Source organism: Mustela putorius, unplaced genomic scaffold (genome assembly GCF_011764305.1).
Source record: "Mustela putorius furo isolate JIRA1106 unplaced genomic scaffold, ASM1176430v1.1 tig00003834_pilon_pilon_pilon, whole genome shotgun sequence".
Taxonomy (NCBI): Eukaryota; Metazoa; Chordata; class Mammalia; order Carnivora; family Mustelidae; genus Mustela; species Mustela putorius.
Window position 1 is genome coordinate 129,804,918 of NW_025421987.1, and position 25,795 is coordinate 129,830,712.

The 25,795-nt window shown below is 37.1% G+C and overlaps 1 protein-coding gene across 1 annotated transcript in view; it reads right to left on the bottom strand.

Annotated features, from left to right (window-relative positions):
* Positions 1 to 25,795, bottom strand: part of TOPAZ1 (testis and ovary specific TOPAZ 1) — a 133,260-nt gene that overhangs the window by 71,184 nt on the left and 36,281 nt on the right. The window contains 5 exon segments of the mRNA XM_045089042.1: positions 11,298 to 11,361; positions 20,255 to 20,380; positions 21,097 to 21,182; positions 23,069 to 23,208; positions 25,258 to 25,322. Of these exon segments, the coding sequence (XP_044944977.1) occupies positions 11,298 to 11,361; positions 20,255 to 20,380; positions 21,097 to 21,182; positions 23,069 to 23,208; positions 25,258 to 25,322 (481 nt within the window).

The window sequence follows — 25,795 nt, forward strand, 5'->3', positions numbered from 1 at the left end:
AAAATGACAAGGTGGAAAAAATCACCACAAAAAAAAAGAACAAGAGGCAGTACCGAGGCTAGGGACCTAATCAATACAGACATTGGTAATATGTCAGATCTGGAGTTCAGAAAGACAATTCTCAAGGTTCTAGCCGGGCTCGAAAAAAGGCATGGAAGATATTAGAGAAACCCTCTCGGGAGATATAAAAGCCCTTTCTGGAGAAATAAAAGAACTAAAATCTAACCAAGTTGAAATAAAAAAAGCTATTAATGAGGTGCAATCAAAAATGGAGGCTCCCACTGTTAGGATAAATGAGGCAGAAGAAAGAATTAGCGATATAGAAGACCAAATGACAGAGAATGAAGAAGCTGAGCAAAAGACGGACAAACAGCTACTGGACCATGAGGGGAGAATTCGAGAGATAAGTGACACCATAAGACGAAACAACATTAGAATAATTGAGATTCCAGAAGAAGAAGAAAGAGAGAGGGGAGCAGAAGGTATACCGGAAAGAATTATTGGGGAGAATTTCTCCAATATGGCAAAGAGAACGAGTATCAAAATTCAGGAGGTTCAGAGAACGCCCCTCAAAATCAATAAGAACAGGCCCACACCCCGACACCTAATAGTAAAATTTACAAGTTTTAGTGACAAAGAGAAAATCCTGAAAGCAGCCCGGGATAAGAGGTCTGTAACATACAATGGTAAAAATATTAGATTGGCAGCTGACTTATCCACAGAGACCTGGCAGGCCAGAAAGAGCTGGCATGATATTTTCAGAGCACTAAACGAGAAAAACATGCAGCCAAGAATACTATATCCAGCTAGGCTATCACTGAAAATAGAAGGAGAGATTAAAAGCTTCCAGGACAAACAAAAACTGAAAGAATTTGCAAACACCAAACCAGCTCTACAGGAAATATTGAAAGGGGTCCTCTAAGCAAAGAGAGAGCCTACAAGTGGTAGATCAGAAAGGAACAGAGACCATATACAGTAACAGTCACCTTACAGGCAATACAATGGCACTAAATTCATATCTCTCAATAGTTACCCTGAATGTTAATGGGCTAAATGCCCCAATCAAAAGATACAGGATATCAGAATGGATAAAAAAACAAAACCCATCTATATGTTGCCTCCAAGAAACTCATTTTAAGCCCGAAGACACCTCCAGATTTAAAGTGAGGGGGTGGAAAAGAATTTACCATGCTAATGGACATCAGAAGAAAGCAGGAGTGGCAATCCTTATATCAGATCAATTAGATTTTAAGCCAAAGAATATAATAAGAGATGAGGAAGGACACTATATCATACTCAAAGGGGCTGTCCAACAAGAAGATCTAACAATTTTAAATATCTATGCCCCAACGTGGGAGCAATCAACTATATAAACCAATTAATAACAAAGTCAAAGAAACACATCAACAATAATACAATAATATAGGGGACTTTAACACTCCCCTCACTGAAATGGACAGATCATCCAAGCAAAAGATCAGCAAGGAAATAAAGGCCTTAAATGACACACTGGACCAGATGGACATCACAGATATATTCAGAACATTTCATCCCAAAGCAACAGAATACACATTCTTCTCTAGAGCACATGGAACATTCTCCAGAATAGATCACATCCTCGGTCCTAAATCAGGACTCAACCGGTATCAAAAGATTGGGATCATTCCCTGCATATTTTCAGACCACAATGCTCTGAAGCTAGAACTCAACCACAAAAGGAAGTTTGAAAAGAACCCAAATACATGGAGACTAAACAGCATCCTTCTAAAGAATGAATGGGTCAACCGGGAAATTAAAGAAGAATTGAAAAAAATCATGGAAACAAATGATAATGAAAATACAACGGTTCAAAATCTGTGGGACATAACAAAGGCAGTCCTGAGAGGAGAATATATAGCGGTACAAGCCTTTCTCAAGAAACAAAAAAGGTCTCAGGTACACAACCTAACCCTACACCTAAAGGAGCTGGGGAAAGAACAAGAAAGAAACCCTAAGCCCAGCAGGAGAAGAGAAATCATAAAGATCAGAGCAGAAATCAATGAAATAGAAACCAAAAAAACAACAGAGCAAATCAACGAAACTAGGAGCTGGTTCTTTGAAAGAATTAATAAAACTGATAAACCCCTGGCCAGACTTATCAAAAAGAAAAGAGAAAGGACCCAAATAAATAAAATCATGAATGAAAGAGGAGAGATCACAACACCAAAGAAATACAAACTATTATAAGAACATACTATGAGCAACTCTACGCCAACAAATTTGACAATCTGGAAGAAATGGATGCATTCCTAGAAACATATAAACTACCACAACTGAACCAGGAAGAAATAGAAAGCCTGAACAGACCCATAACTAGTAAGGAGATTGAAACAGTCATTAAAAATCTCCAAACAAACAAAAGCCCAGGGCCAGATGGCCTCCCGGGGGAATTCTACCAAACATTTAAAGAAGAACTAATTCCTATTCTCCTGAAACTGTTACAAACAATAGAAATGGAAGGAAAACTTCCAAACTCATTTTATGAGGCCATCATCACCTTGATCCCAAAACCAGACAAGGATCCCATCAAAAAAGAGAGCTATAGACCAATATCCTTGATGAACACAGATGCAAAAATTCTCACCAAAATACTAGCCAATAGGATTCAACAGTACATCTTTAAAAGGATTATTCACCACGACCAAGTGGGATTTATTCCAGGGCTGCAAGGTTGGTTCAACATCCACAAATCAGTCAATGTGATACAACACATCAATAAAAGAAAGAACAAGAACCATATGATACTCTGAATAGATGCTGAAAAAGCATTTGACAAAGTACAGCATCCCTTCCTGATCAAAACTCTTCAAAGTGTAGTGATAGAGGGCACATACTTCAATATCATCAAAGCCATCTATGAAAAACCCACCGCAAATATCATTTTCAATGGAGAAAAACTGAAAGCTTTTCCGCTAAGGTCAGGAACACGGCAGGGATGTCCATTATCACCACTGCTATTCAACATAGTACAAGAGGTCCTAGCCTCAGCAATCAGACAACAAAAGGAAATTAAAGGCATCCAAATCGGCAAAGAAGTCAAACTATCACTCTTCGCAGTTGATGTGATACTATATGTGGGAAACCCAAAACACTCCACTCCAAAACTGCTCGAACTTGTATAAGAATTCAGTAAAGTGTCAGGATATAAAATCAATGCACAGAAATCAGTTGCATTTCTCTACACCAACAACAAGATAGAAGAAAGAGTAATTAAGGAGTCAATCCCATTTACAATTGCACCTCAAACCATAAGATACCTAGGAATAAACCTAATCAAAGAGACACAGAATCAATACTCAGAAAACTATAAAGTACTCATGAAAGAAATTGAGGCAGACACAAAGAAATGGAAAAATGTTCCATGCTCCTGGATTGGAAGAATAAATATTGCGAAAATGTCTAGGCTACCTAAAGCAATCTACACATTTCATGCAATTCCTATCAAAGTACCATCCATCTTTTTCAAAGAAATGGAACAAATAATTCTAAAATTTATATGGAACCAGAAAAGACCTCGAATAGCCAAAGGGATATTGAAAAAGAAAGCCAAAGTTGGTGGCCTCACAATTCCGGACTTCAAGCTCTATTACAAAGCTGTCATCAAGACAGCATGGTACTGGCACAAAAACAGACACATAGATCAATGGAACAGAATAGAGAGCCCCGAAATAGACCCTCAACTCTATGGTCAACTAATCTTCAACAAAGCAGGAAAGAATGTCCAATGGAAAAAAAGACAGCCTCTTCAATAAATGGTGTTGGGAAAATTGGACAGCTACATGCAGAAAAATGAAATTGGACCATTTCCTTATACCACACACAAAAATAGACTCAAAATGGATGAAGGACCTCAGTGTGAGAAAGGAATCCATCAAAATCCTTGAGGAGAACACAGGCAGCAACCTCTTCGACCTCAACCGCAGCAATAACTTCCTAGGACATCGCCAAAGGCAAGGGCAGCAAGGGCAAAAATGAACTATTGGGATTTCATCAAGATCAAAAGCTTTCGCACAGCAAAGGAAACAGTTAACAAAATCAAAAGACAACTGACAGAATGGGAGAAGATATTTGCAAATGACATATCAGATAAAGGAGTAGTGTCCAAAATCTATAAAGAACTTAAACTCAACACCCAAAGAACAAATAATCCAATCAAGAAAGGGGCAGAGGACATGAACAGACATTTCTGCAAAGAAGACATCCAGATGGCCAACAGACACATGAAAAAGTGCTCCATATAACTCGGCATCAGGGAAATACAAATCAAAACCACAATGAGATATATCACCTCACACCAGTCAGAATGGCTAAAATTCACAAGTCAGGAAAATACTGATGCTGGCGAGGATGTGGAGAAAGGGGAACCCTCCTACACTGTTGGTGGGAATGCAAGCTGGTACAACCACCCTGGAAAACAGCATGGAGGTTCCTCAAAATGTTGAAAATAGAACTACCCTATGACCCAGCAGTTGCACTACTGGGTATTTACCCTAAAGATACAAACATAGTGATCCGAAGGGGCACGTGCACCCGAATGTTTATAATAGCAATGTCCACAATAGCCAAACTTTGGAAAGAATCTAGATGCCCATCAACAGATGAATGGATCAAGAAGAAGTGGTATATATACACAATGGAATACTATGCAGCCATCAAAAGAAATGAGATCTTGCAATTTGCAACAACGTGGATGGAATAGAGCATATCATGCTTAGTGAATAAGTCAAGCGGAGAAAGACAACTATTATATGATCTCCCTGATATGAGGAATTGGTGATGCAACATGGGGGCTTAAGTGGGTAGGAGAAGAATAAAAGAAACAAGATGGGATTGGGAGGGAGACAAACCATAAGTGACTCTTAATCTCACAAAACAAACTGAGGGTTGCAGGGGGGAGGGGGATTGGTAGAAGGGTGGTGGGGTTATAGACATTGGGGGGGGGTGTGCTTTGGTGAGTGTTGTGGGGTATGTGGATCTGGCTATTCATGGACCTGTACCCCTGGGGATAAGAATATATGTTTATAAAAAATAAATAAATAAATAAAATTTTAAAAAGAAAAAAAAACCACATTGAGATACCACCTTATACTAGTTAGAATGGCAAATGCTGACAAGACAGGAAAAAGCAAATGTTGGAGAGGTTATGGAGAAAGGGGTACCCTCTCACACTGTTGGTGAGAATGCAAACTGGTATAGTCACTTTGGGAAACTATGTGGATGTTCCTCAAACAGTTAAAAATAGAGCTACTAAATGGCCCCACAATTATACTACTGGGTATTTACCTCAACGATACAGATGTAGTGAAAGGAAGGAGCACATGCCTGTGCCAATGTTCATAGCAGCAATGTTCACAACAGCCAATCTGTGGAAGGAGCCAAGATTCCCTTCCACAGACGAATGGATAAAGCAGATGTGGTCCATATATACAATGGAATATTACACAACCATCAGAAAGGATGAGTACCCCAAATTTGGATCAACATGGATGGAACCGGAGGAGATGATGCTAAGTGAAATAAGTCAAACAGAGAAAGATAATTATCATATGGTTTCACCCATATGTGGAACATAAGGAACAGCATGGAGAACATTAGGAAAAGGAAGGGGAAAAGGAAGTGGGGGTGAATCAGAGTGAGAGATGAACCATGAGAGACTGGGCTCCAGGAAACGAACTGAGGGTTTTAGAGGGGAGGTGCATGGGGGAATGTGTTAGCCAGGTGGTGGGTTTTAAGGAGGGCACATTATTGCATGGAGCACTGGGTTTTATATACAAACAATGAATCTTGAACACTACATGAAAAACTAATGATGTACTATATGGTGATTAACATAATATAATTTTAAAAAAAATTTTAAATCTAAGAAAAAAGAAAAATTAATGTTGAAGTTATAATTACCTTATACAGCTTTAATAATACAAAATAATAACATTAAGTTTTATTTTAAAGCTCCTTTATGTACTATAATTGTTTTTCCTGGGCCCATACAAATGAATTCTTCCTGCTATTCACTTTGCAGTATCTACATAGTTGCCATCTTAGCAGGTAACATGAGAAATTCAGTATCTGCTACTATAACTTATTAAACTGGAACTACATATGTTTAAAGAAAGCAAGCATAGTCTGAAAAAATTTGTTAGTGTTTAAGTAGTCCATGGTAATTGACATGAAGCACTCCTTCTTTTGTCAGGAAATACTTTTAAAATTTAAAATATTAATATAGCTTCTCCTTTAAAATGATCTCCTTTGGTTAAACTGTTTGGAGAAAAAGGTTTGACTATTTTCATAGCTTTTGACATGAACTGCTACATTGCCCCCCCCCAAGTTTCATTGTAATATAATGTACATAATAAAAAATTTACCATCTTAGGTGTACATTCAATGGTATTAAATATATTCAAAATGTTCATCCATTTCCATAATTCCTTTCACCTTATAAAACTGAAACTCTGTACCCTTTAAACAATAATTCTCCTTTCCCCCTTCCTCCCAGCTCCCATTAACCACCATTCTACTTTCTGTCTCTGTGATTTTGACTACTCTAAGTACTTCACATAAGTAGAATCATACAGTATTTGGCTTTTTGTGACTGATTGACTTCACTTAACATAATGACCTCAAGGTTCATCCATATTGTAACATATGTTAGACTTTTTCTTTTTTTTTTTAATGATTATTTTCCTATGTTTTTTTTTTAATTTATTTTCAGCATAACAGTATTCATTATTTTTGCACCACACCCAGTGCTCCATGCAATCCGTGCCTTCTCTAATACTCACCACCTGAGTTCCCCCAACCTCCCACCCCTGCCACTTCAAACCCCTCAGATTGTTTTTCAGAGTCCATAGTCTCTCATGGTTCACCTCCCCTTCCAATTTCCCCCAACTCCCTTCTCCTCTCTAACTCCCCATGTCTTTCATGCCATTTGTTATGCTCCACAAATAAGTGAAACCATATGATAATTGACTCTCTCTGCTTGACTTATAAGGAAGATGTGGTCCATATACACTATGGAGTATTATGCCCTATCAGAAAGGATGAATACCCAACTTTTGTAGCAACATGGACAGGACTGGAAGAGATTACGCTGAGTGAAATAAGACTTTTTCTTTTTTTACGTTGAATAATATACTGTATGTATATACCAAATTTTCCTAATCCATTCATGTCACTGAACATTTGGGATCTTCAGATTTCAGCTATTATAAATAATCCTGCTATGAACATGTGTCTACACATATCTTTCAAGACCCTGATGCCAATTCTTTTGTGTATATACCTAGAAGAATTGCTGGATCATATAGTAATTCTATTTTTAATTTTTTGAGGAACTGCCATACTGTTTTCCACAGTGTATGTAACATTTCACATTTCCACCAAAAGTGCCAAAGGTTCAAATTTCTCTGTATCCTTTTTGTTTTGATAGTAACCATCCTAATGGTGTTAGGTGGTATCACAGTGTAGTTTTATGTGCCTTTCCCTAATTATTAGTGATGTTGAGCATCTTTTTTATGAGCTTGTTGGCCATTTGTACATCTTGCAAAAAAAAAGGTCTACTCAAGTATTTTGCCTATTTTTGAATCAGGTTGGTTTTCTTGCTGTTGAGTTTTAGGAGTTCTCTATATATTTTGGATATTAATCCATGATTAGATATATGATTTCCATATATTTTCTTCCATTCTGTGGGCTGAAGTTTTATTCTTTTGATAGTGTCTCTTAATGGAGAAAGTTTTTTAATTTTCATGAAATCCAATTTGTCTTTGTCTTTTGTTCTGTGTTTTTAATGTCACATCTGAGAAGTTCCTGCCAAACCAGTGTTGTAAATCTTTTGTTATGACTTCCAAGGCTTTTATTGTTTTAGGTCTTATATTAAATTACATTAAACTCTTTTTTGATCCATCCTGAATTAATGTTTTGTATATAGTATTAGGTAAAGATAGTATTAGGTAAAGGTTCTTTAGCATATGGATATCCAGTATTCTCACCATCACTTGTTGAAAGAACTATCCTTTCCCCATTGGATGGTCTTGGTACCATTGTCTAAAATCATTTGATCACATATAAGAGGGTTTTGTTTGGGCTCTTTATTCTATTCTATTGGTTTGTATGTCTGTCTGTATGTCAGTACTGTGGTTTTCTTTTACTGTAGCTTTGTAGGTAGTTTTCAAGTCAGGAAATATGATTCCTCCAGGTTATTCTTTTTTCAGCAATGCTTTGTAGATTTCATCACACATGATTTCCAGTTCCATGGTTAACTCCTAAATATTTTATTATTTTTTATGCTATTGTAAACTGAAATGTTTCTGTTATTACTTTCACTCATTAGCCTATCTCCCACCTGTCTTTAACCAACCCTCAGTATGTTCTCTATTGTTAAGAGTCTTTTGTGGTTTGTTACCCTCTTTTTCTTTTCCCTTCCCCTATTTTCATCTGTTTTCTTAAATTCCACGTATGAGTGAAATCATATGGTATTTGTGTTTCTCTGACTTATTTTGCTTAGCATAGACACTCTAGCTCCATTCATATTGTTGCAAATGGCAAGATTTCATTCTTTTGATGGCTGCATAATATTCTGTTATATATATGTATGTGCGTACACACACACATATACGCATACCCCACATCCTCTTTATCTATTCATCAGTCAATGGATATCTGGGTTCTTTTCGTATTTTGGCTATTGTTGATAATGTGCAAACAGAGATCATTTTACTTTTCCTTTTCCAAAATGGATGTATTTTATTGCCTTGCCTAATCACTCTGGCTAGAACTTCCAGTTCTCTATTGAACAGAAGTGATGAAAATGGGTATCCTTGCTTTTGTTCCTGATCTTAAAAGTTTTCAGTCGTTCACCATGAAGTATGATGTCTAAGTAGGTTTTTCATATACAGGTTTCCCTTATTCTCTGGAAGCTTGCTTTATGCCACTTCATTTTTTTAAAGACATATGTTAGTACAGGCCTACCTTGTTTTATTGCACTTCATTTTATTGCACAGTGCAGATATTGCATTTTTTTACAAATTAAAGGTTTGCAGGAACCCTACATCAAGTAAGCCTAGTGGTACCATTCTTCCAACAGCATTTGCTCATTTCATGTCTCTGTGTCACATTTGGTAATTCTTCAAATATTTTGAACTTTTTCATTCACTGATCTGTAATCAGTGTGATCAGTGATTGGGACGTGCTGAGGGCTTGGATGATGGCTAAAATTTTTTAAATTAAGTTTAACTAAGGTATACATTGTATTTTTATTATTATTGCACACTTAACACACTTATACAGTACAGTATAAATAAATGCAACTTTTTAAATTTCAATTTTGTTAGTTAACATATAGTCAAATATTGGTTTCTGGAGTAGAATTCAGTGACTCATCATTTACATACAACACCCAGAGCTCATCACAACAAGTACCCTCTTTAAGAAACATCACCCATCCAGCCCTTCCCCAACCCTTCTCCCTCCATCAACCCTGTTTGTTTTCTGTCATTAAGAGTCACTTGTTTCCCTCTTTTTTTTCTCTCCCCCCCCCCTTCTCATATGTTCACCTGTTCTCTTTCTTAAATTCCACATATGAATGAGATCATATGGTATTTGTCTTTCTCTGGCCGACTTATTTCACTTACCATAATACACTCTAGCTCCATGCACATCACTGCAAATGGCAAGATTTCATTCTTTTTGATGGCCGAATAATATTCCATTGTATATATATACACCACATCTTTTTTTAATCCATTCATCAGTCAATGGACATTTGGGCTCTCTCCAGAGTTTGGCTATTGTTGATAATGTTGCTATAAACATCAAGGTGCATGAACCCCTTAAAATCTATATTTTTGTATCTTGTAGTACAATGGCTAGGTCATAGGGTAGTTCTATTTTTAACTTTTTGAGGAACATCCAGAATGTTCTCCAGAGCGGCTGCACCAGTTTGGATTTCTACCAACCGTTCAAGAGGGTTCCCCTTTTTCTGCATCCTTACCACCTGTTGTTCATAGTCCTCTCAATGTGCTGCTGACTTTGGTTTGTTAGTATTTTGTTGAGGATTTCTGTATCAATGTTCTTAAGGGATACTGATCTGTAGTTTTCTTTTCTCGCAGTGTTTATGCCTGGCTTTGGTATCAAAGCAGTGACTAACTCAACCTCATAGAATAAGTAATCAAGTGTTCCTTCCTCTTCAACTTTTTGGGAAAGATTGAGAATATCTGGTATTCTTTTTTTAAATGTTTGACAGAACTGACAAATGAAGCCATTGGGTGCAGGGCTTTTGTCAGAGACTTTGGATTACTGATTTAATCTCCTTACTAGTTACAGTTCTATTCAGAATTTCTATTCATCATTTAGTCTTGGCAGGTTTTATGTTTTTAGGAATTCATCCATTTCATTTGCTTTTGTGTACAATTATTCCATTGTATTCATAGTATTCTCTTATAATTGTTGTTATTTCTATAGAATTGTGTTAATGTCTGACTTTCATTTTTTATTTAAGTAATGTGAATATTCCTTTTTTCTTAGTCTATTTAGCTAAACGTTTGTCATCTTGTTGGGCCTTTTTTAAGAACCAGTTTTTAGTTTCATTTTCTCACTGTTTTTCACTCTCTATTCCATTTATCTCTGCTCTAATTTTTATCATTTCCTTCCTTCTGCTAGCTTTGAGTTTTAGCTGCCCATCTCTTTGCACCTCTGTGATCAGAAGTAGTGAACAACAATCTGCTATTTCCTATGACTAAGACTTGAGAGATAAATAAGTCTTTGCTATGGGGTAGGAGGATGGAAGAAAGGCATCCCAGATAGCAGAAACAGTGGCTCTGATATTATAACAGAGTCTGGCCTGTTTAGGGAATTGCAAGAACCCAGTATGGATGGTACATTTGCCTCTAAGGGTTAAGTGTTAAAACTGAAGGATAAAGAAGTAGGGAAGATCCAGTATCTGAAACATCCCATCAGAAAGATTTTAAGCCAATTAACAATATTACTTTTTCTGTCTTAACACCTTTACATAAAATTTCTACATTATGCAAATATTAGTATGTAAGAGAACTGTAAAGTGTATACTGTAAAGTGGATTCTAATTTTTTAGTGACCAAAATGCCCCACTTATTTTTAATCCTTCTAAGACCATCAGAGCCATTCTAAGGCATTCAGTTTTCATACTTATAAGTATTAAATTTCCTTTCAAACTGTAAGACACAACAGCACATTGTCTGAAACACTCACATTCATGAATTTATAGTAATCATTCCATTGTCTCATACCTGCACGTTGTAGCAAACACAGTTCGTTGATACTTATATATTTCTTAAACATATCCATACAAACCTACAAGTAATAAAAAACAAAACATTACCTTTTTATATTTCATTTAAAAAGACACAAATTTCCATCCTATCTTTCTGTTTATTCTATATTTTTTAAGTGAACTTAAAGCAATGGCATAAAAAGTTGAAATTCGGTTAACTCACAGATTTGAAATGCATATTGAATTCACAACAGAAGCCTTATTTTAGAGATGCTTTGACAAAGAAATAATCAAGGAGATAAACAAGATTAGCAAGCAACTAGAGAAGGGAGGAAATCCTTGAATGTTCAAAATTTTAAAAACCTTATTTAGATCATTTAAAAAAATAACCATTTATTGGTCTAAGGATAAATACACTTACCAATAAATTGAACAGAGAGCCTACAAATAGACCCAATCATATATAATCAGTTAATTTATATGACATGGTGACCCAGCAGTACAGTGGGGGAAAGAGTGGTCTTTTTTTCGTAAATGTTGTTGGGTCACTTAAGGATCCACACGGGAAAAAAATATTTATCTTTACCTTTTTCTTCACATCATAAACAAAAATCAATACCCAGTGGCTTAGTGTTCTAAATACAAAGGTAAAACAATAAATCTTTTAAAGAAAAAACACAAGATCTTGGCAAAGATTTCTTCAACAGGATACAAAAAGTTAATATAAAAAATGGACAAGATTGGATTACATAAAAATTAAGAAATTAACTACATAAGAATTACATAAAAATTAAGAAATTAAAAGGGGAACTTATACACTAGTAAAAGTTACCTGCTATACACATACCCAACAAAGAACTTAGAATATATAAAGAATTCTTAAGATAAATAAGAAAAAGACAATCCCATAGTATATAGGTAAAAATATTTAGGTATTTCCCAAAAGAGGGTATCCAAATATCCAACAATGATTTTGAAAGCTGCTTAGCTTCATCAGTCATCATTAAGGAAGGCATCACGCCCCACCCATCAGAATGGCTAAAATTAAAAGGCTAATAAATATCAAGAGCTGGTAAGGCTATGAAGCAACCAGAACTCTCAGGCATTGCTGATGAGAGTGTAAATAGGCAGACTGCTTCGGAAATCTATTTGGCAGTGCAGACTAAATTTGAACATATGCAGATCCTATGACCCAGCAACTCCAGTTTTAAGTATAACCCATCAGAAAGTGTATATATATTCACCAAAAGACATGCAGAAGAACACTGATAGCATCACTATTGTAATTACCATATTTAGAAACCACCCAAAGGAATCAAAAGTAATATTTATCAATAAATTTTGATATACTCACACAACAGAATATTCAATATTATACAGCAATGAGAAAGAAATGTTTAAAATTAAGTAAAAAACATAGATGAATATTGAGCGAAAAGAATGACTTCATTTATATAAAGCACAAAATCAGGCAAAGCTCATTTACGCTACTAGGAGTCAAAGAAAATCTGAGTGGGTTAAAGCCTCTGCCTTCGGCTCAGGTCATGATCCCAGGATCCTGGGATCGAGCCCTGCATTGGGCTCTCTGCTCAGCAGGGAGCCTGCTGCTTCCTCTCTTTCTGCCTGCCTCTCTGCCTACTTGTGATCTCTGTCTGTCAAATAAATAAAATCTTAAAAAAAAAAAAAAGCTTTAAAAACAAAAAAAAAATATGACTGAGAGAGGAGGGGCATGATGGCAGAGAAGTAGGAGACCTGTTTCAACCAGTCCCCTAAAGTGAGCTAAGTATCTACCAGAACACTCTGAACACCCATGAAATCAGCCCGAGATGTAGGATTATACACTGCTGGATCTCTATGGGGGCAAAAGACACTAATAGACAGGTAAAGCAGAGTAGGAACTCTTGGATGGATATCGGAGGATAAACAGAAGAGGCAGGGAGCCACCAGAAGCAACACATTGGAAAGTGACACCCCAATATGAAAGTGCCCTGTGGTTGGGGACCAGCATTAACTTGGAGTCTGGTTAAAAGCACTTAAAAAGAGCAAAAGATCTTAAGGGGTAACTGGTGGAATCTGGCAGTCATGGGCATAGGCCTAAATCCTTGGACCAAGGACTGCCACCGCTGGCAACCACCCTTGCAGGAGAGAGTGCAGCAGAGCCCCCAGTTCCTGGTCCTAGCACCACCCAACTGTGTGCTGCTTGCACCACCTCTCGGCAGGGTGCATTCCCACTCTTGGTGAAGCAGTCTGGTGGGCGCTCTCTAGAACTACAGCCTTTTACGTTCTGTGTGCATTGCATGACCAGGGTCTGACCACACAGTCCCCACTTGTGCCTGAGAGACCTTGATGTGGACGCTAGCCAGTGGTCTCTAGAACCAGCCAAGGGTCTGACACTCCCAGCTTGCACCTAAAGGAACTCAGCATGATCTCTGACAGCATGGACCCCGTCCCCAGACAGCAGTCCTGGCAAAGGCAGGCTCCCTGGACCAAATTCACTCCCGGATTTAGTGGCACACACAGGGGTGCAGAGACAAACAGGCACTTCAAGCGACCCCTGAAACAGTGGCTGGGGACAAGCACTGCCTGTGGGACCTTGCACTTCAGCTTGCAGAATTTGCAGAGGGGGAGTCTGTGTGTTCTGGACCATCCAGAGGGGAGCAGACTGAGGCTTCCCTCTGAGGCAGAGGTCTAAGTGGAGTTTCCTTAACACTAAACCTACAAAAAGCCACAAAGAGAGCCAAAAACAAACAAATAAACTAACAAAAACCTCCAGAGAACAAAAGCCTGAAAAACTGGTTTCCAGAGCCCAGCCCCTTTATAGGCAGCAGGACAATTCAACCCAAGCAAGACTGACTGAAAGAAAACAACACAGCAGGTCCCTACCCCAAAAGGCAAGCCAAAAGAACAAGAGGACAACCACCACAGGGTCCCCATAAAACTGTAAAGCCCCAACATCAGGAGAAAACAATATATTAAGCTCCTGGTATTACCCTAAAACCTGTATATTTCATAGATACAGCTTTTTTGTTTGTTTTTAATTCATTTTCACAATTCTTGTTCTTTTAATCTCTTTACCCTACCTACCATTACAACTAGAGGTTCAATATAACATACTCCGTAATAACTTTTAACTTTAACTTTTTTAATACATACATCTGTGTTTTTTCTTGTTTTTTAAATACATATAGATATAAGCTTTAAGGTCATCCTTTTTCCCTATTCAATACTACCCTATATATAAACCAGTTTTATCTCTGGAAAGTTGAGTCCTTTAACAAAGATAACAAGACAAACCCAGGAAGAACAAAAATAACCTTCCTCATGTGGTCCATATACACTATGGAGTATTATGCCTCCATCAGAAAGGATGAATACCCAACTTCTGTAGCAACATGGACGGGACTGGAAGAGAGTATGCTGAGTGAAATAAGTCAAGCAGAGACAGTCAATTATCATATGGTTTCACTTATTTGTGGAGCATAACAAATATCATGGAGGACAAGGGGCGTTAGAGAGGAGAATGGAGTTGGGGTAAATTGGAAGGGGAGGTGAATCATGAGAGACTATGGACTCTGAAAAACAATCTGAGGGGTTTGAAGTGGCGGGGGGTGGGAGGTTGGGGTACCAGGTGGTGGGTATTATAGAGGGCACGGATTGCATGGAGCACTGGGTGTGGTGAAAAAATAATGAATACTGTTTTTCTGAAAATAAATAAATTAATTAAAAATAATAATAATAACCTTCCTCTCCCACTGCGAGGATTTATAACCACCTGCCCATCTTTTTCTTCCGTCAGTTTTTCTGTGTATTTGTTTTTGTTCTGGTATTATATAAACCTTATTCTTGGGGTTCATTTTGACTGGGTCCTTTTTTTTTTTCCTTCTTTCTTGTCATTTACTTTGTCGGTCTTTTTGTTTGTCTGTTTTTGTTTATATACCTTATAAATCTTACTTTTTGGCCTCATTCTGGCTGGGTTTTCTCTTTTTTTCTTTTCTTTCTCTCTCTCATTTTTCTCTTTTCCCTTTTTTCTTTTTTCTTTCTATTTGGGGGTCACTCCAATTGCTCCGAAGCATTCCAGGGTGCACCATGCCTGGATCGTGGTTGATATATTCAGCTATAAAACCCCTTAACCACATCTCACCAAAATGACTAGGAGGAGGAACATCCAACAGAGGAAAAATTCAGAGACTATGTCCTCTCGATCAGAACTATTGGATATAGAAATAAACAGTATGTCAAAAAGGGAATTTAGGGTAACAATTATCCAGGCAATAGATAGGATGGAGAAAGCCATTAGTGACAACACAGAATCTCTAAAGGCAGAGAGAGCCATCAGGGCAGAAGTTAAAATGCTATCAAGAAGATCCAATTTAATGTCAATACTCTAACAGCTAGAGTAACAGAGGCAAAAGAAAGAATTAGTGATCTAGAGGACAAAATGATAGAGAAAAATGATCAGGAGGAGTCATGGAACAAATAGCTTAGAAGACATGAAAACAGAATTAGGGAAATAAATGATGCCATGAAACGTTCCAACATCAGAATCACTGGAATCACTGAGAGGGTGGAAAAAGAAGAATAGAAGATATAGTTGAACAAATTCTGGATGAAAATTTTTCCAGTCTGAGGAACAGAACAAGGGTTCCTGTCCTAGAGACAGAAAGGACACATGCCAATATCAATGAATCTAGAAAGACCTAAAGGCACATAATTGTGAAACTGACAAATCATAATTTTAGACAAGTGCTTCTGAGGGCAGCTAGGGGGAAGAGTTTCCTTACATACAGAGGAAGGTCCACTAGAATAACGTCAGACCTGTCCACAGAAACCCGGCAAGCCAGAAAGGGCTGGCAAGATATATTCAGGGCACTAAATGAGAAGAACATGCAGCCAAGAATACTTTAGCCAGCAAGGCTGACAATCAAAATAGATGGAGAGATAAAGAGCTTCCAAGACCTGCAAGGTTTAAAAGAGTATGTGACCACCAAGCTGCCACTATAAGAAATATTAAGGGGGGTTCTATAAAAGAAGAAAGAACCCAAGAGTGACATAGAACAGAAATTTAGAGACAATGTATAGAAACAAGGACTTCACAGGCAACATGATGTCAATAAAAACTTATCTTTCAATAATTACTCCCAATGTGAACGGCCTAAATGCTCCCATAAAATGGCACAGGGTTTCAGATTGGATAAAACAATAGGCCCCATCCATATGCTGTCTACAAGAGACGCATTTGGAACCTAAAGATACAACTAGACTGAAAGTGAAGGGATGGAAAACCATCTTTCATGCCAATGGGCTTCAAAAGAAATCTGGGGTACCAATTCTCATATCAGATAAATTACATATTTTTATAAAGATTTTATTTATTTATTTAAGAGAGAGAGAGATCACAAATAGGCAGAGAGGCAGGCAGAGAGAGGAGAGAAGCAGACTCCCCACTGAGCAGAGAGCCCAATGTGGAGCTCGAGCCCACAACCCTGAAATCAGGACCTGAGCAGAAGGCAGAGGCTTAACCCACTGAGCCACCTAGGCACCCCAGATAATTAGATCTTAAACTAAAGTCTTTAGGCAGAGATATAGAAGTACATTACATCATTCTTAAAGGGTCTATCCCCCAAGAAGATCTAAAAATTTTAAATATTTATGCACCCAACATGGGAGCAGACAACTACATGAGCCAACTGTTAATCAAAATAAACAGCCATATTGATATGAATACATTAATAGTAGGGGATCTTAACACACTACTCTCAGTAATAGACATATCATCCAAGCAGAAAATCAATAAAAAAAAAAAAGCTTTTAATGACACATTGGACCAGATGGACCTCATAAATACATACAGAACATTCCATCCTAAAACAGCAGAATACTCATTCTTCTTGAGCACACAGGGAACGTTCTCCAGAATAGACCACATACTGGGTCACAAATCAGGCTCAACTGATACCAAAATAGAGATTATTCCCTGCATATTCTCAGGCCACAATGCTTTGAAACTGGAACTTAATCACAAGAAAAAGTTTGGAAGGAATTCAAACACTTGGAAGCTAAAGACCACCCTACTTAAGAATGTTTGGATCAACCAGGAACTCAAGGAAGAACTTAAACAATTCATGGAAACCAATGAGAATGAAGATACTTCAGTCCAAAACCTATGGGACACAGCAAAGGCGGTCCTAAGGGGGAAATACATAGCCATCCAAGCCTCCCTCAAAAAACTGAAAAAGCCAGAATACACCAGCTGTCTCTACACCTTAAAGAACTGGAGAATCAACAACAAATTAAGCCAACCCCACACACAAGAAGGGAAACAATCAAGATTAGAGCAGAGATCAATGAGATAGAAACTAGAGACAAGTAGAACACATCAATGAAACCAGAAGCTGGCTTTTTAAAAGAATCAATAAAATTGATAAACCACTGGCCAAACTAATCCAAAAGAAAAGAGAGAGGACCCAAATTAATAAAATTATAAATGAAAGGGGAGAGATCACGACTAACACCAAGGAATTAGAAACAATCATCAGAAATTATTACAAACAGTTACATGCCAATAAGTTAAGCAACCTAGAAGAAATGGATGTATTCCTGGAAACCTATAAACTTCCAAAACTGAATCAGGAAGAAACTAACAACCTGAATAGACCAAAATCGAATAACAAGATTGAAGCAGTGATCAAAAACCTCCCAAAAAACAAGGCCCAGGACCTGATGGATTACCTGGAGAATTCTACCAAACATTCAAAGAAGAAATAATACCTATTCTCCTGAAGCTGTTTCAAAAAATTGAAAAAGAAGGAAAACTTCCAGACTCTTTCTATGAAGCCAGCATTACCCTGACCCCCAAACCAGACAAAGACCCCATCAAAAAGGAGAATTTCAGATCAATATCCCTGATAAATATGGATGCCAAGATTCTCAACAAGATCCTAGCTAACAGGATCCAAAATTATAATAAAAAGACTATCCACCATGTGCAGGTGGGATTTATTCCTGTGTTGTAAGGGTGGTTCAACATTTGAATATCAATCAAAGTAACAGAACATATCAATAAAAGAGAGAAGAAAACCACATAGTCCTCTCAATTGATGCAGAAAAAGCATTTGACAAGATACAGCATCTGTTCCTGATTAAAATGCTTCAAAGTATAGGGATAGAGGAAACATTCCTCAACTTCATAAAATCTATCTATGAAAAACCCACAGCGAATATCATTCTCAATGGGGAAAAGCTGACACCTTCCCTTTGAGATCAGGAACACAACACTCTCTCCACTCTTGTTCAACATAATACTAGAAGTCCTAGCAATTGGAACACAAAGCAATCAGAAAACAAAAAGAAACAAAAGGTATTCAAATTGGCAAAGAAGAAGTCAAACTCTCCCTCTTCACAGATGACATGATACTTTATATGGAAAACCCGAAAGACTCCAGCCCCAAACTACGAGAACTCATTCAGCAATTCAGTAATGTGGCAGGATACAAAAATCAATGCACAGAAATCAGCTGCTTTCTTAAACACTAGCAATGAAAATACAGAAAAGGAAATTAGAAAGTAGATTCCATTTACTGTAGCACCAAGAACCATAAGATACCTCTGAATAAACCTAACTAAAGAAGTAAAGGATCTGTACTCGAGGAACTACAGAACCACTTGTGAAAGAAATTGAAGAAGACACAAAGAGATGGAAGACCATTCCATGTTCGTGGATCAGAAGAATAAACATTCTTAAAATGTCTATATTGCCTAGAACAATCTATACTTTCAGTGCCATCCTGATCCAAATTCCACCGGCATTTTTCAAAGAGCTGGAACAAACAATCCTAAAATTTGTATGGAACCAGAAGAGACCCTGAACTGCTAAGGAAATGTTGAAAAAGAAAAACAAAACTGGGAGCATCACGTTCCCTGATTTCAAGCTTTACTACAAAGCTGTGATCACCAAGACAGCATGGTACTGGCACAAAAACAGACACATAGACCAGTGGAACAGAATAGAGAGACCAGATATGGACCCACAACTCTATGGTCAAATAATCTCTGACAGAGCAGGAAAAAAATATACAGTATAAAAAAGACAGTCTCTTCAATAAATGCTGCTGGTAAAACTGGACAGCTATCTATAGAAGAATGAAGCTCAACCATTCTTTTCCACCATACACAAAGATAAACTCAAAATGGATAAAAGACCTCCACGTGAGGCAGGAATCTATCAAAACCCTAGAGGAGAACGTAAGTGGTAAGTAACCTCTTCGACATCGGTCATGGCAACTTCTTTCAAAACATGTCTCCAAAGACAAAGGAAATAAAAGCAAAAATGAACTTTGGGGACTTCTTCAAGATCAAAAGCCTCTGCAAAGCAAATGGAACAGTCAACAAAACAAAAAGGCAACCCACGGAATGGGAGAAGATATTCACTAATGACACTACAGACAAAGGGCTGATATCCAAGATCTATAAAGAAATTCCTCAAACTCAACCACACAAAACAGACTATCATGTCAAAAAATGGGCAGAAGACATGAACAGACACTTCTCCAAAGAAGACATACAAGTGGCTAACAGGCACATGAAAAAAATGTGCATCATCATTAGCCATCAGGGAGATTCAAATCAAAACCACATTGAGATACCACCTTATACCAGTTAGAATGGCCAAAATTAAGACAGGAAATAACAAGTGTTGGAGGGGATGTGGAGAAAGGGGAACCCTCTTACACTGTTGGTGGGAATGCAAGTTGGTGCAGCCACTTTGGAAAACAAACTGAGGGATTTGGAGAGGAGGAGGGTAGGGAGGTTGGGTGAGTCTGGTGGTGGGTGTTAAGGAGGGCACATATTGTGTGGAGTGCTGGGTGTGGTGCATAAACAATGAATCTTGGAACACTGAAAAAAAATTAAATAAAAAAAATATGACTGAGATGATTATTAAAACAATCTCTTCTTCAAAGACTTTACATATTTTACCTTCTCATCCCCTTGCTCAGGCACATGAGCAAACTTGCATTGTGATCGTTCACAGCCACGTAACGTATTAAAATGAAATTTGCAGTATCTATGGGGTAGCATCAACCCTAAGGGCTTCTGGAACACCTAGAAAATTAGATAAATCCTTTATGTAATTGTAAAATACCATAATCAAGTTAGAAAGTATTTAAAGGAATCAGAAATATTATATACCCAAAACAGTATCAATCAAATTGTTTGCTGACCTGATAAAAAAAACTTTCAACCAATTTATATTTTCAAAAATAATGAAAAAAAAATGTAGAATGATTTGTCTGAATTTTTGCAATTTCCTTCAATGTAAAATATCCCAAAGTTACTATTGCTTTACTTTACAATGTTTTTAAAAGTTTATACATTCCCTCCCCTTTCTCATATATGTGCCCCTTATGCTTTTATAAAAAGTTATTATAATATGCATATTTCAGATGCAGTTATTTATAACCTAAGTTCTCTGTAGCTTTTCTGATTAACAGAAAGAGAAATGTTAGAATCAAATATTTACAACAAACTTTTCTTATAAACTGCTTTAATTTAATCACTAGCTTTTTCTTCCATTACAGGGTACTATTCATCGTACATTTTCTGTTTTGAATATCCCCTCTCCACCCTACCCACTCGGCCTTCTGCTTTCAGTGTCTTATACTATTTGTGAATATCTGATGACTCACTACTCATTTTCTGCTTCTTACCACCAACTGCCATTCAAAATCTGTAAATGGCCAGAAGTGCTTAAAAAATGATAGCGCAATACAACCAAAATATGTGCTTTATAGGATTTTTTTTTAATATTGAGGACTTACCCCTAAATTTTTTTCCCTCTTAAATATTTCACAAGTTTCAGGATTTTGCAGTTTTAGGAGAGAATATTTTCCTGGAAATCTGAAATCTAGAAATGATTAAGAATGACATCACACACCAACATGTTATAACTTGTTCCCTTCATAACAATGAAACAGATTACCACTACTCTCTGCTTTAAAGTTTCACTTTGGACTAGTCATCTCAGTTCACAGACTATGATGCTACAGTGTGCCTGTGAAATAAAAAATGATTCCATCTTAGCTGCTCCTTAGGTATTTCTAGGCCTAGATGTAAAATTTTAAACTCATTTTAAGTAGAAGATACTTTCTTAAAAGCCTTATACAGCAGCACTGAACACTGTGTTCACATGACAGTCTCTGTATTAAACAGACATATATGATACACAATTAAAATTTCTAAGGAAAGAAAACCGACAAACCCAGGTATTACAAAATGAACTATGTAACCCCCACAGATTCATATGTTCAAGTCCTAACCCCCAAGGTGAATTTATTCGAAGATAGGGCCTTTTCGGGGCACCTGGGTGGCTCAGTCAGTCAAGCTTTTGGCTCAGGTCATGATCCCAGGGTCCTGGGATCTAGGCCCGAATCAGGCTCCCAGCTCAGCGGGGAGCCTGCTTCTCCCTCTCCCCCCTGCCTGGAGCTCTGTCTGCTTGTGCGTGCACACTCTCTCACTCTCTCTCTCTGTCAAATGAATGAATGAATGAATAAATAAATAAATAAATAAATAAAATCTTGAAGATAGGGTCTTTTATAGAGCTAATTAAGGACACATGGGGTCATAAAATTGAGACAATGAGAGGCTTCTGGGTGGCTCTCTCTCTAAGCCTTTGGCTCTGGTCATGATACCCGGGTCCTGAGATAGAATCCCCCGTTGGGTCTCCTGCTTGGCAGGAAGTCTGCTTCTCCCTCTCCACCTGCTTCTGTCCCCTCTCTTGCTGTGTCTCTGTCAAATAAATAAATAAAATATTTAAAAAAAAAGAAAGAGTGAGACACTACTCTGATGGAATTAGTGTCTTCATAAGAAGAGACATCAGAGTGTTGCTCTCTCACTCCACATGTATGCATCAAGGGAAGGCCATGTGAGGACTTAGCAAGAAGGCAGCCATCTGCAAGTCAGGAAGAGAGCCAGAAACGGAATCCTGCCAGAAACCTGATCACAGACTTCTAGCCTCCATAACTGTGTGAAATAAATTTCTGTCATTTAGGCCACCCGGTCTGTGGTATTTTGTTATGGCTGCCTGAGCTACTAATGCACCAGGCATTCTCTCCCTTAACATTGGTTAAATGAGAATTAAAATGAGAATTAAGACATTTAGAAGTGTTTTTCTCTAAAGATTAAAAAATAAACATGTTTATTTTGAATAATTTCATTTTTCACTTGGCAGCATTGAGATGAATTTGGTACAAGCTTAAGTTTCTGCTGCATAGCTTTGCTGTAATTTTCATTATAAAAACTGTTAAGGCTTTTTAAGATAAAACACACAATCATCTGGGCATGCTGCTGTAGTATGCAACACCAACAGCACAAAGTAAATAACAGGAAAGTACGGAAGAATTAGATGTGGGCTACACAAAGAAATTTTATTGTTTCTAAATTCATCCTCCAGTCTCGTTTATTTTGTTCAAAGCATTATGGATTATCAAAAAAACTGATACAAATTCTAAAATACATTATGAAATTCTAAAATATTCAACAAAATATGAATATTTTAGGAATAACCTATAATTTATCTGTACTACCGCTATGACATAAATACAGATATTTAAAAAATTGTTCCATCAAAAGTTCTAAGCAAAGATATACAAACTTTCCAATTTTAACATATTCTAGGCTTGGTTTGATTTTTATAAACCTTTTTGGTTTGGGTGTGAAAAAAAAAAAAAAAAAAACTCCTGTGCAGTTTCTATATTATCAAAAGCCAACAGATTTTTACTAAGAAAACAGTACCATTCATCCAGGGCTTCAGTAATATGTCTTCTTGATGACCACTTATATTCAAAGGTGGCACTGATAAGCATAGAGGTTTGGGGGCCAGTACTGCTAGCTGACTTTCACCAACCACAAGCTCTGCATTTTTAGAATCTTCACTGTGTGAGCACAAAAGCCAAAAGCAGAATTCAAATTACTCTACGAACATTAAAGTAATGAGAATCAAATAAATGGAAACACAACCTAACACACTATGTATATGTTATATACCATGTGGTATACTATGATTCTTCAGTATTTTCAGTAAGTGTTCTTGCCTTCTTAAATAGGAAACAAAAGCATGGTAAATGGTCAGGATAGGGGTAGGAGTAAGGTGGTTGGGTTAAAACTAGAGCAGAATATTTTTGATCATGCCAGACAAAAAGGCTGAGAAGGAACTTAGCTAGCATTCTAATCCAGAAAAGAACATCCAATTATTCTATTGACAGTACAGTGAAATAAATGAATTATAAATTATTCTTAGGACAAGTATATTTAATAAACTTATACATGTACTTGAGAGCCTCCTTTGGGAAGAAGGTATAAAAAATGTACTCTTCTTGGTTGCTTAGATTTAAACAGCTTTGACTTTATTTTAATACATGAGATCCTGTATAACCAATTTTAGAAAAACTTAAAGAGTTTTCTGGAGTTTCACTTACCTAGAAAAAGAAATAAGAAAGGGGGAGAGTGGGAAGTATCTTGAAGCTGACTGATGGAAATGAATTCAGTTTTTAGGAGAAAAATCACTCAGATACTATATTTTACCTTAAAAACAATTCTAACAAGCTTTTTCAGCTGGGGTTCCCTGGGTCAGAGGAGAATAAAAATAGTAAGAAAAAAGAGGGTCTCATGCTTTTAACAGTTTCAACTTAGTAGCATTGACAGAGCTTAAAAATTACACAAAGGCGCCTAGGTGTCCAGTCAGGTAAGCAGTGAAGTGTCTGCCTCTGGCTCAGGTCATGATCCCAGGGTCCTGGGATCAAGCCCTGCATTAGGCTTCCCCTCTCAGTGGGGAGTCTCCTTCTCCCTCTGACCCTTCTTCTGCTCATGCATCTGCTCACATGCACACAACAGAAAATAAAGATAATCACTTCTCTTTCCAACTTGGGACATCACTAATATGTGCAACCAACATAACCTTTCTCAAAACAAAAGCAAAAATACAGAAGAAATAAATAAAAATTACGTAATTTTATAGATGTAAAAGATTAGCAAAATTCTTTTGTTTTTGATTGGATGACTGAAGCTTGACTTGTCCAGTGTCACACGCCTGGTCATTATGGTAGAATCAAACTGATGATAAAACTCTTCAGGCTGCAGTGACCCTAGTTTGTAAGCAAAATGCTTTCAATAGAAGAAAAACAGTTAACTTTTGTCATTTTTTCCCTTTTAAAATTTCAAATGGTCATGGATCAAACTGGGTTTTTATGCCAATCTAATTCTTACCTAGGCTTTTCCTTCATACAAAGGTTCTCAAACTTGAGCACGTATTAGGATCAGCTGGTGGTCTTACTGAAACAGACTGATGGGCCCCATCTCCAGAGTTTCTAATTCAGCAGGTCAGGGACAGGACCAAATAATTTTTATTTCTGACATGCTCGCATTTGATTCTACTGCTAAAAGGATCACACTTTGAAAACTACAGCCTTAATATAAAAGTACTTGAATACATTCGTCACCTGATCTGAGTATACCTTGCCTCAAGAGCAAAACTGGGGTGCAGGATGGGTCAGGTTATCTCCAAGGTGCCCTCTGATTCTAAGTTTGGTATTTGCATATGTACTAGTGAGTGTACTGTAACTATTAGTACTAATTACCACAACCACATCAGATACCTGCAAACTGCAATATTCATCGGATTTCTTGTCATTTTACTTCCATAAAAGTCACATACACATTCCACATTCTTTTTTCTTTTATCACTCTTCCTTATTCCTTCCTCAAAAAATATTTTAATGGCTCAAAAATCTTTGTCACAGCTTTAAGGTAACTAAAAGTATCCCTGACATCTAAGTATATCTGATAAACCAATTAATAATATCCATGTATGGCTTAAGGCATAGTAGCCCAAGTACATAGAGCAAAGAATGAAAAACACACATACAAAAATAAAAATACAAATTATATGACTATATTAAAATTACATAATTAAAAATGGTACCGACCTTTTGCAAACTTCAAAAATATTTTCTTTTTCTTCTTTAATAATCACCTTTTCTGAAAATCTACACTGTGAAGAGATTATGGTTAAAAAGTGTAAGTGAATATTTCTGCATTCCATATTAAGCTATGAGGCTTACCAGATAATTTAAAATATATTAGATGTTATTTAAACCACTAGATTATAGCCAACTGACAACTCTATATATTATTTGAAATACTGAACACTGACTTAAAAATTCCTCTGTTAAGAGAAATTAATAGAAATCATAAATTTACACAGCTTTTTTTTTTTTTTTTAAGATTTTATTTATTTATTTGAGAGAGAGAGCGCGCATAAGAGTAGAGAGGTCAGCAGGAGAAGCAGACTCCCCACTGAGCAAGGAGCCTGATGCGGGACTCGATCCCAAGACTCTAGGATCATGACCTGAGCCGAAGGCAGCCACCCAACCAACCGAGCCACCCAGGCGCCCTTTACTCAGCCTTTGACATCACCTTCAGCTAGCCAACACTTAAAATTATTATGAGCAATTAAAGTTATAC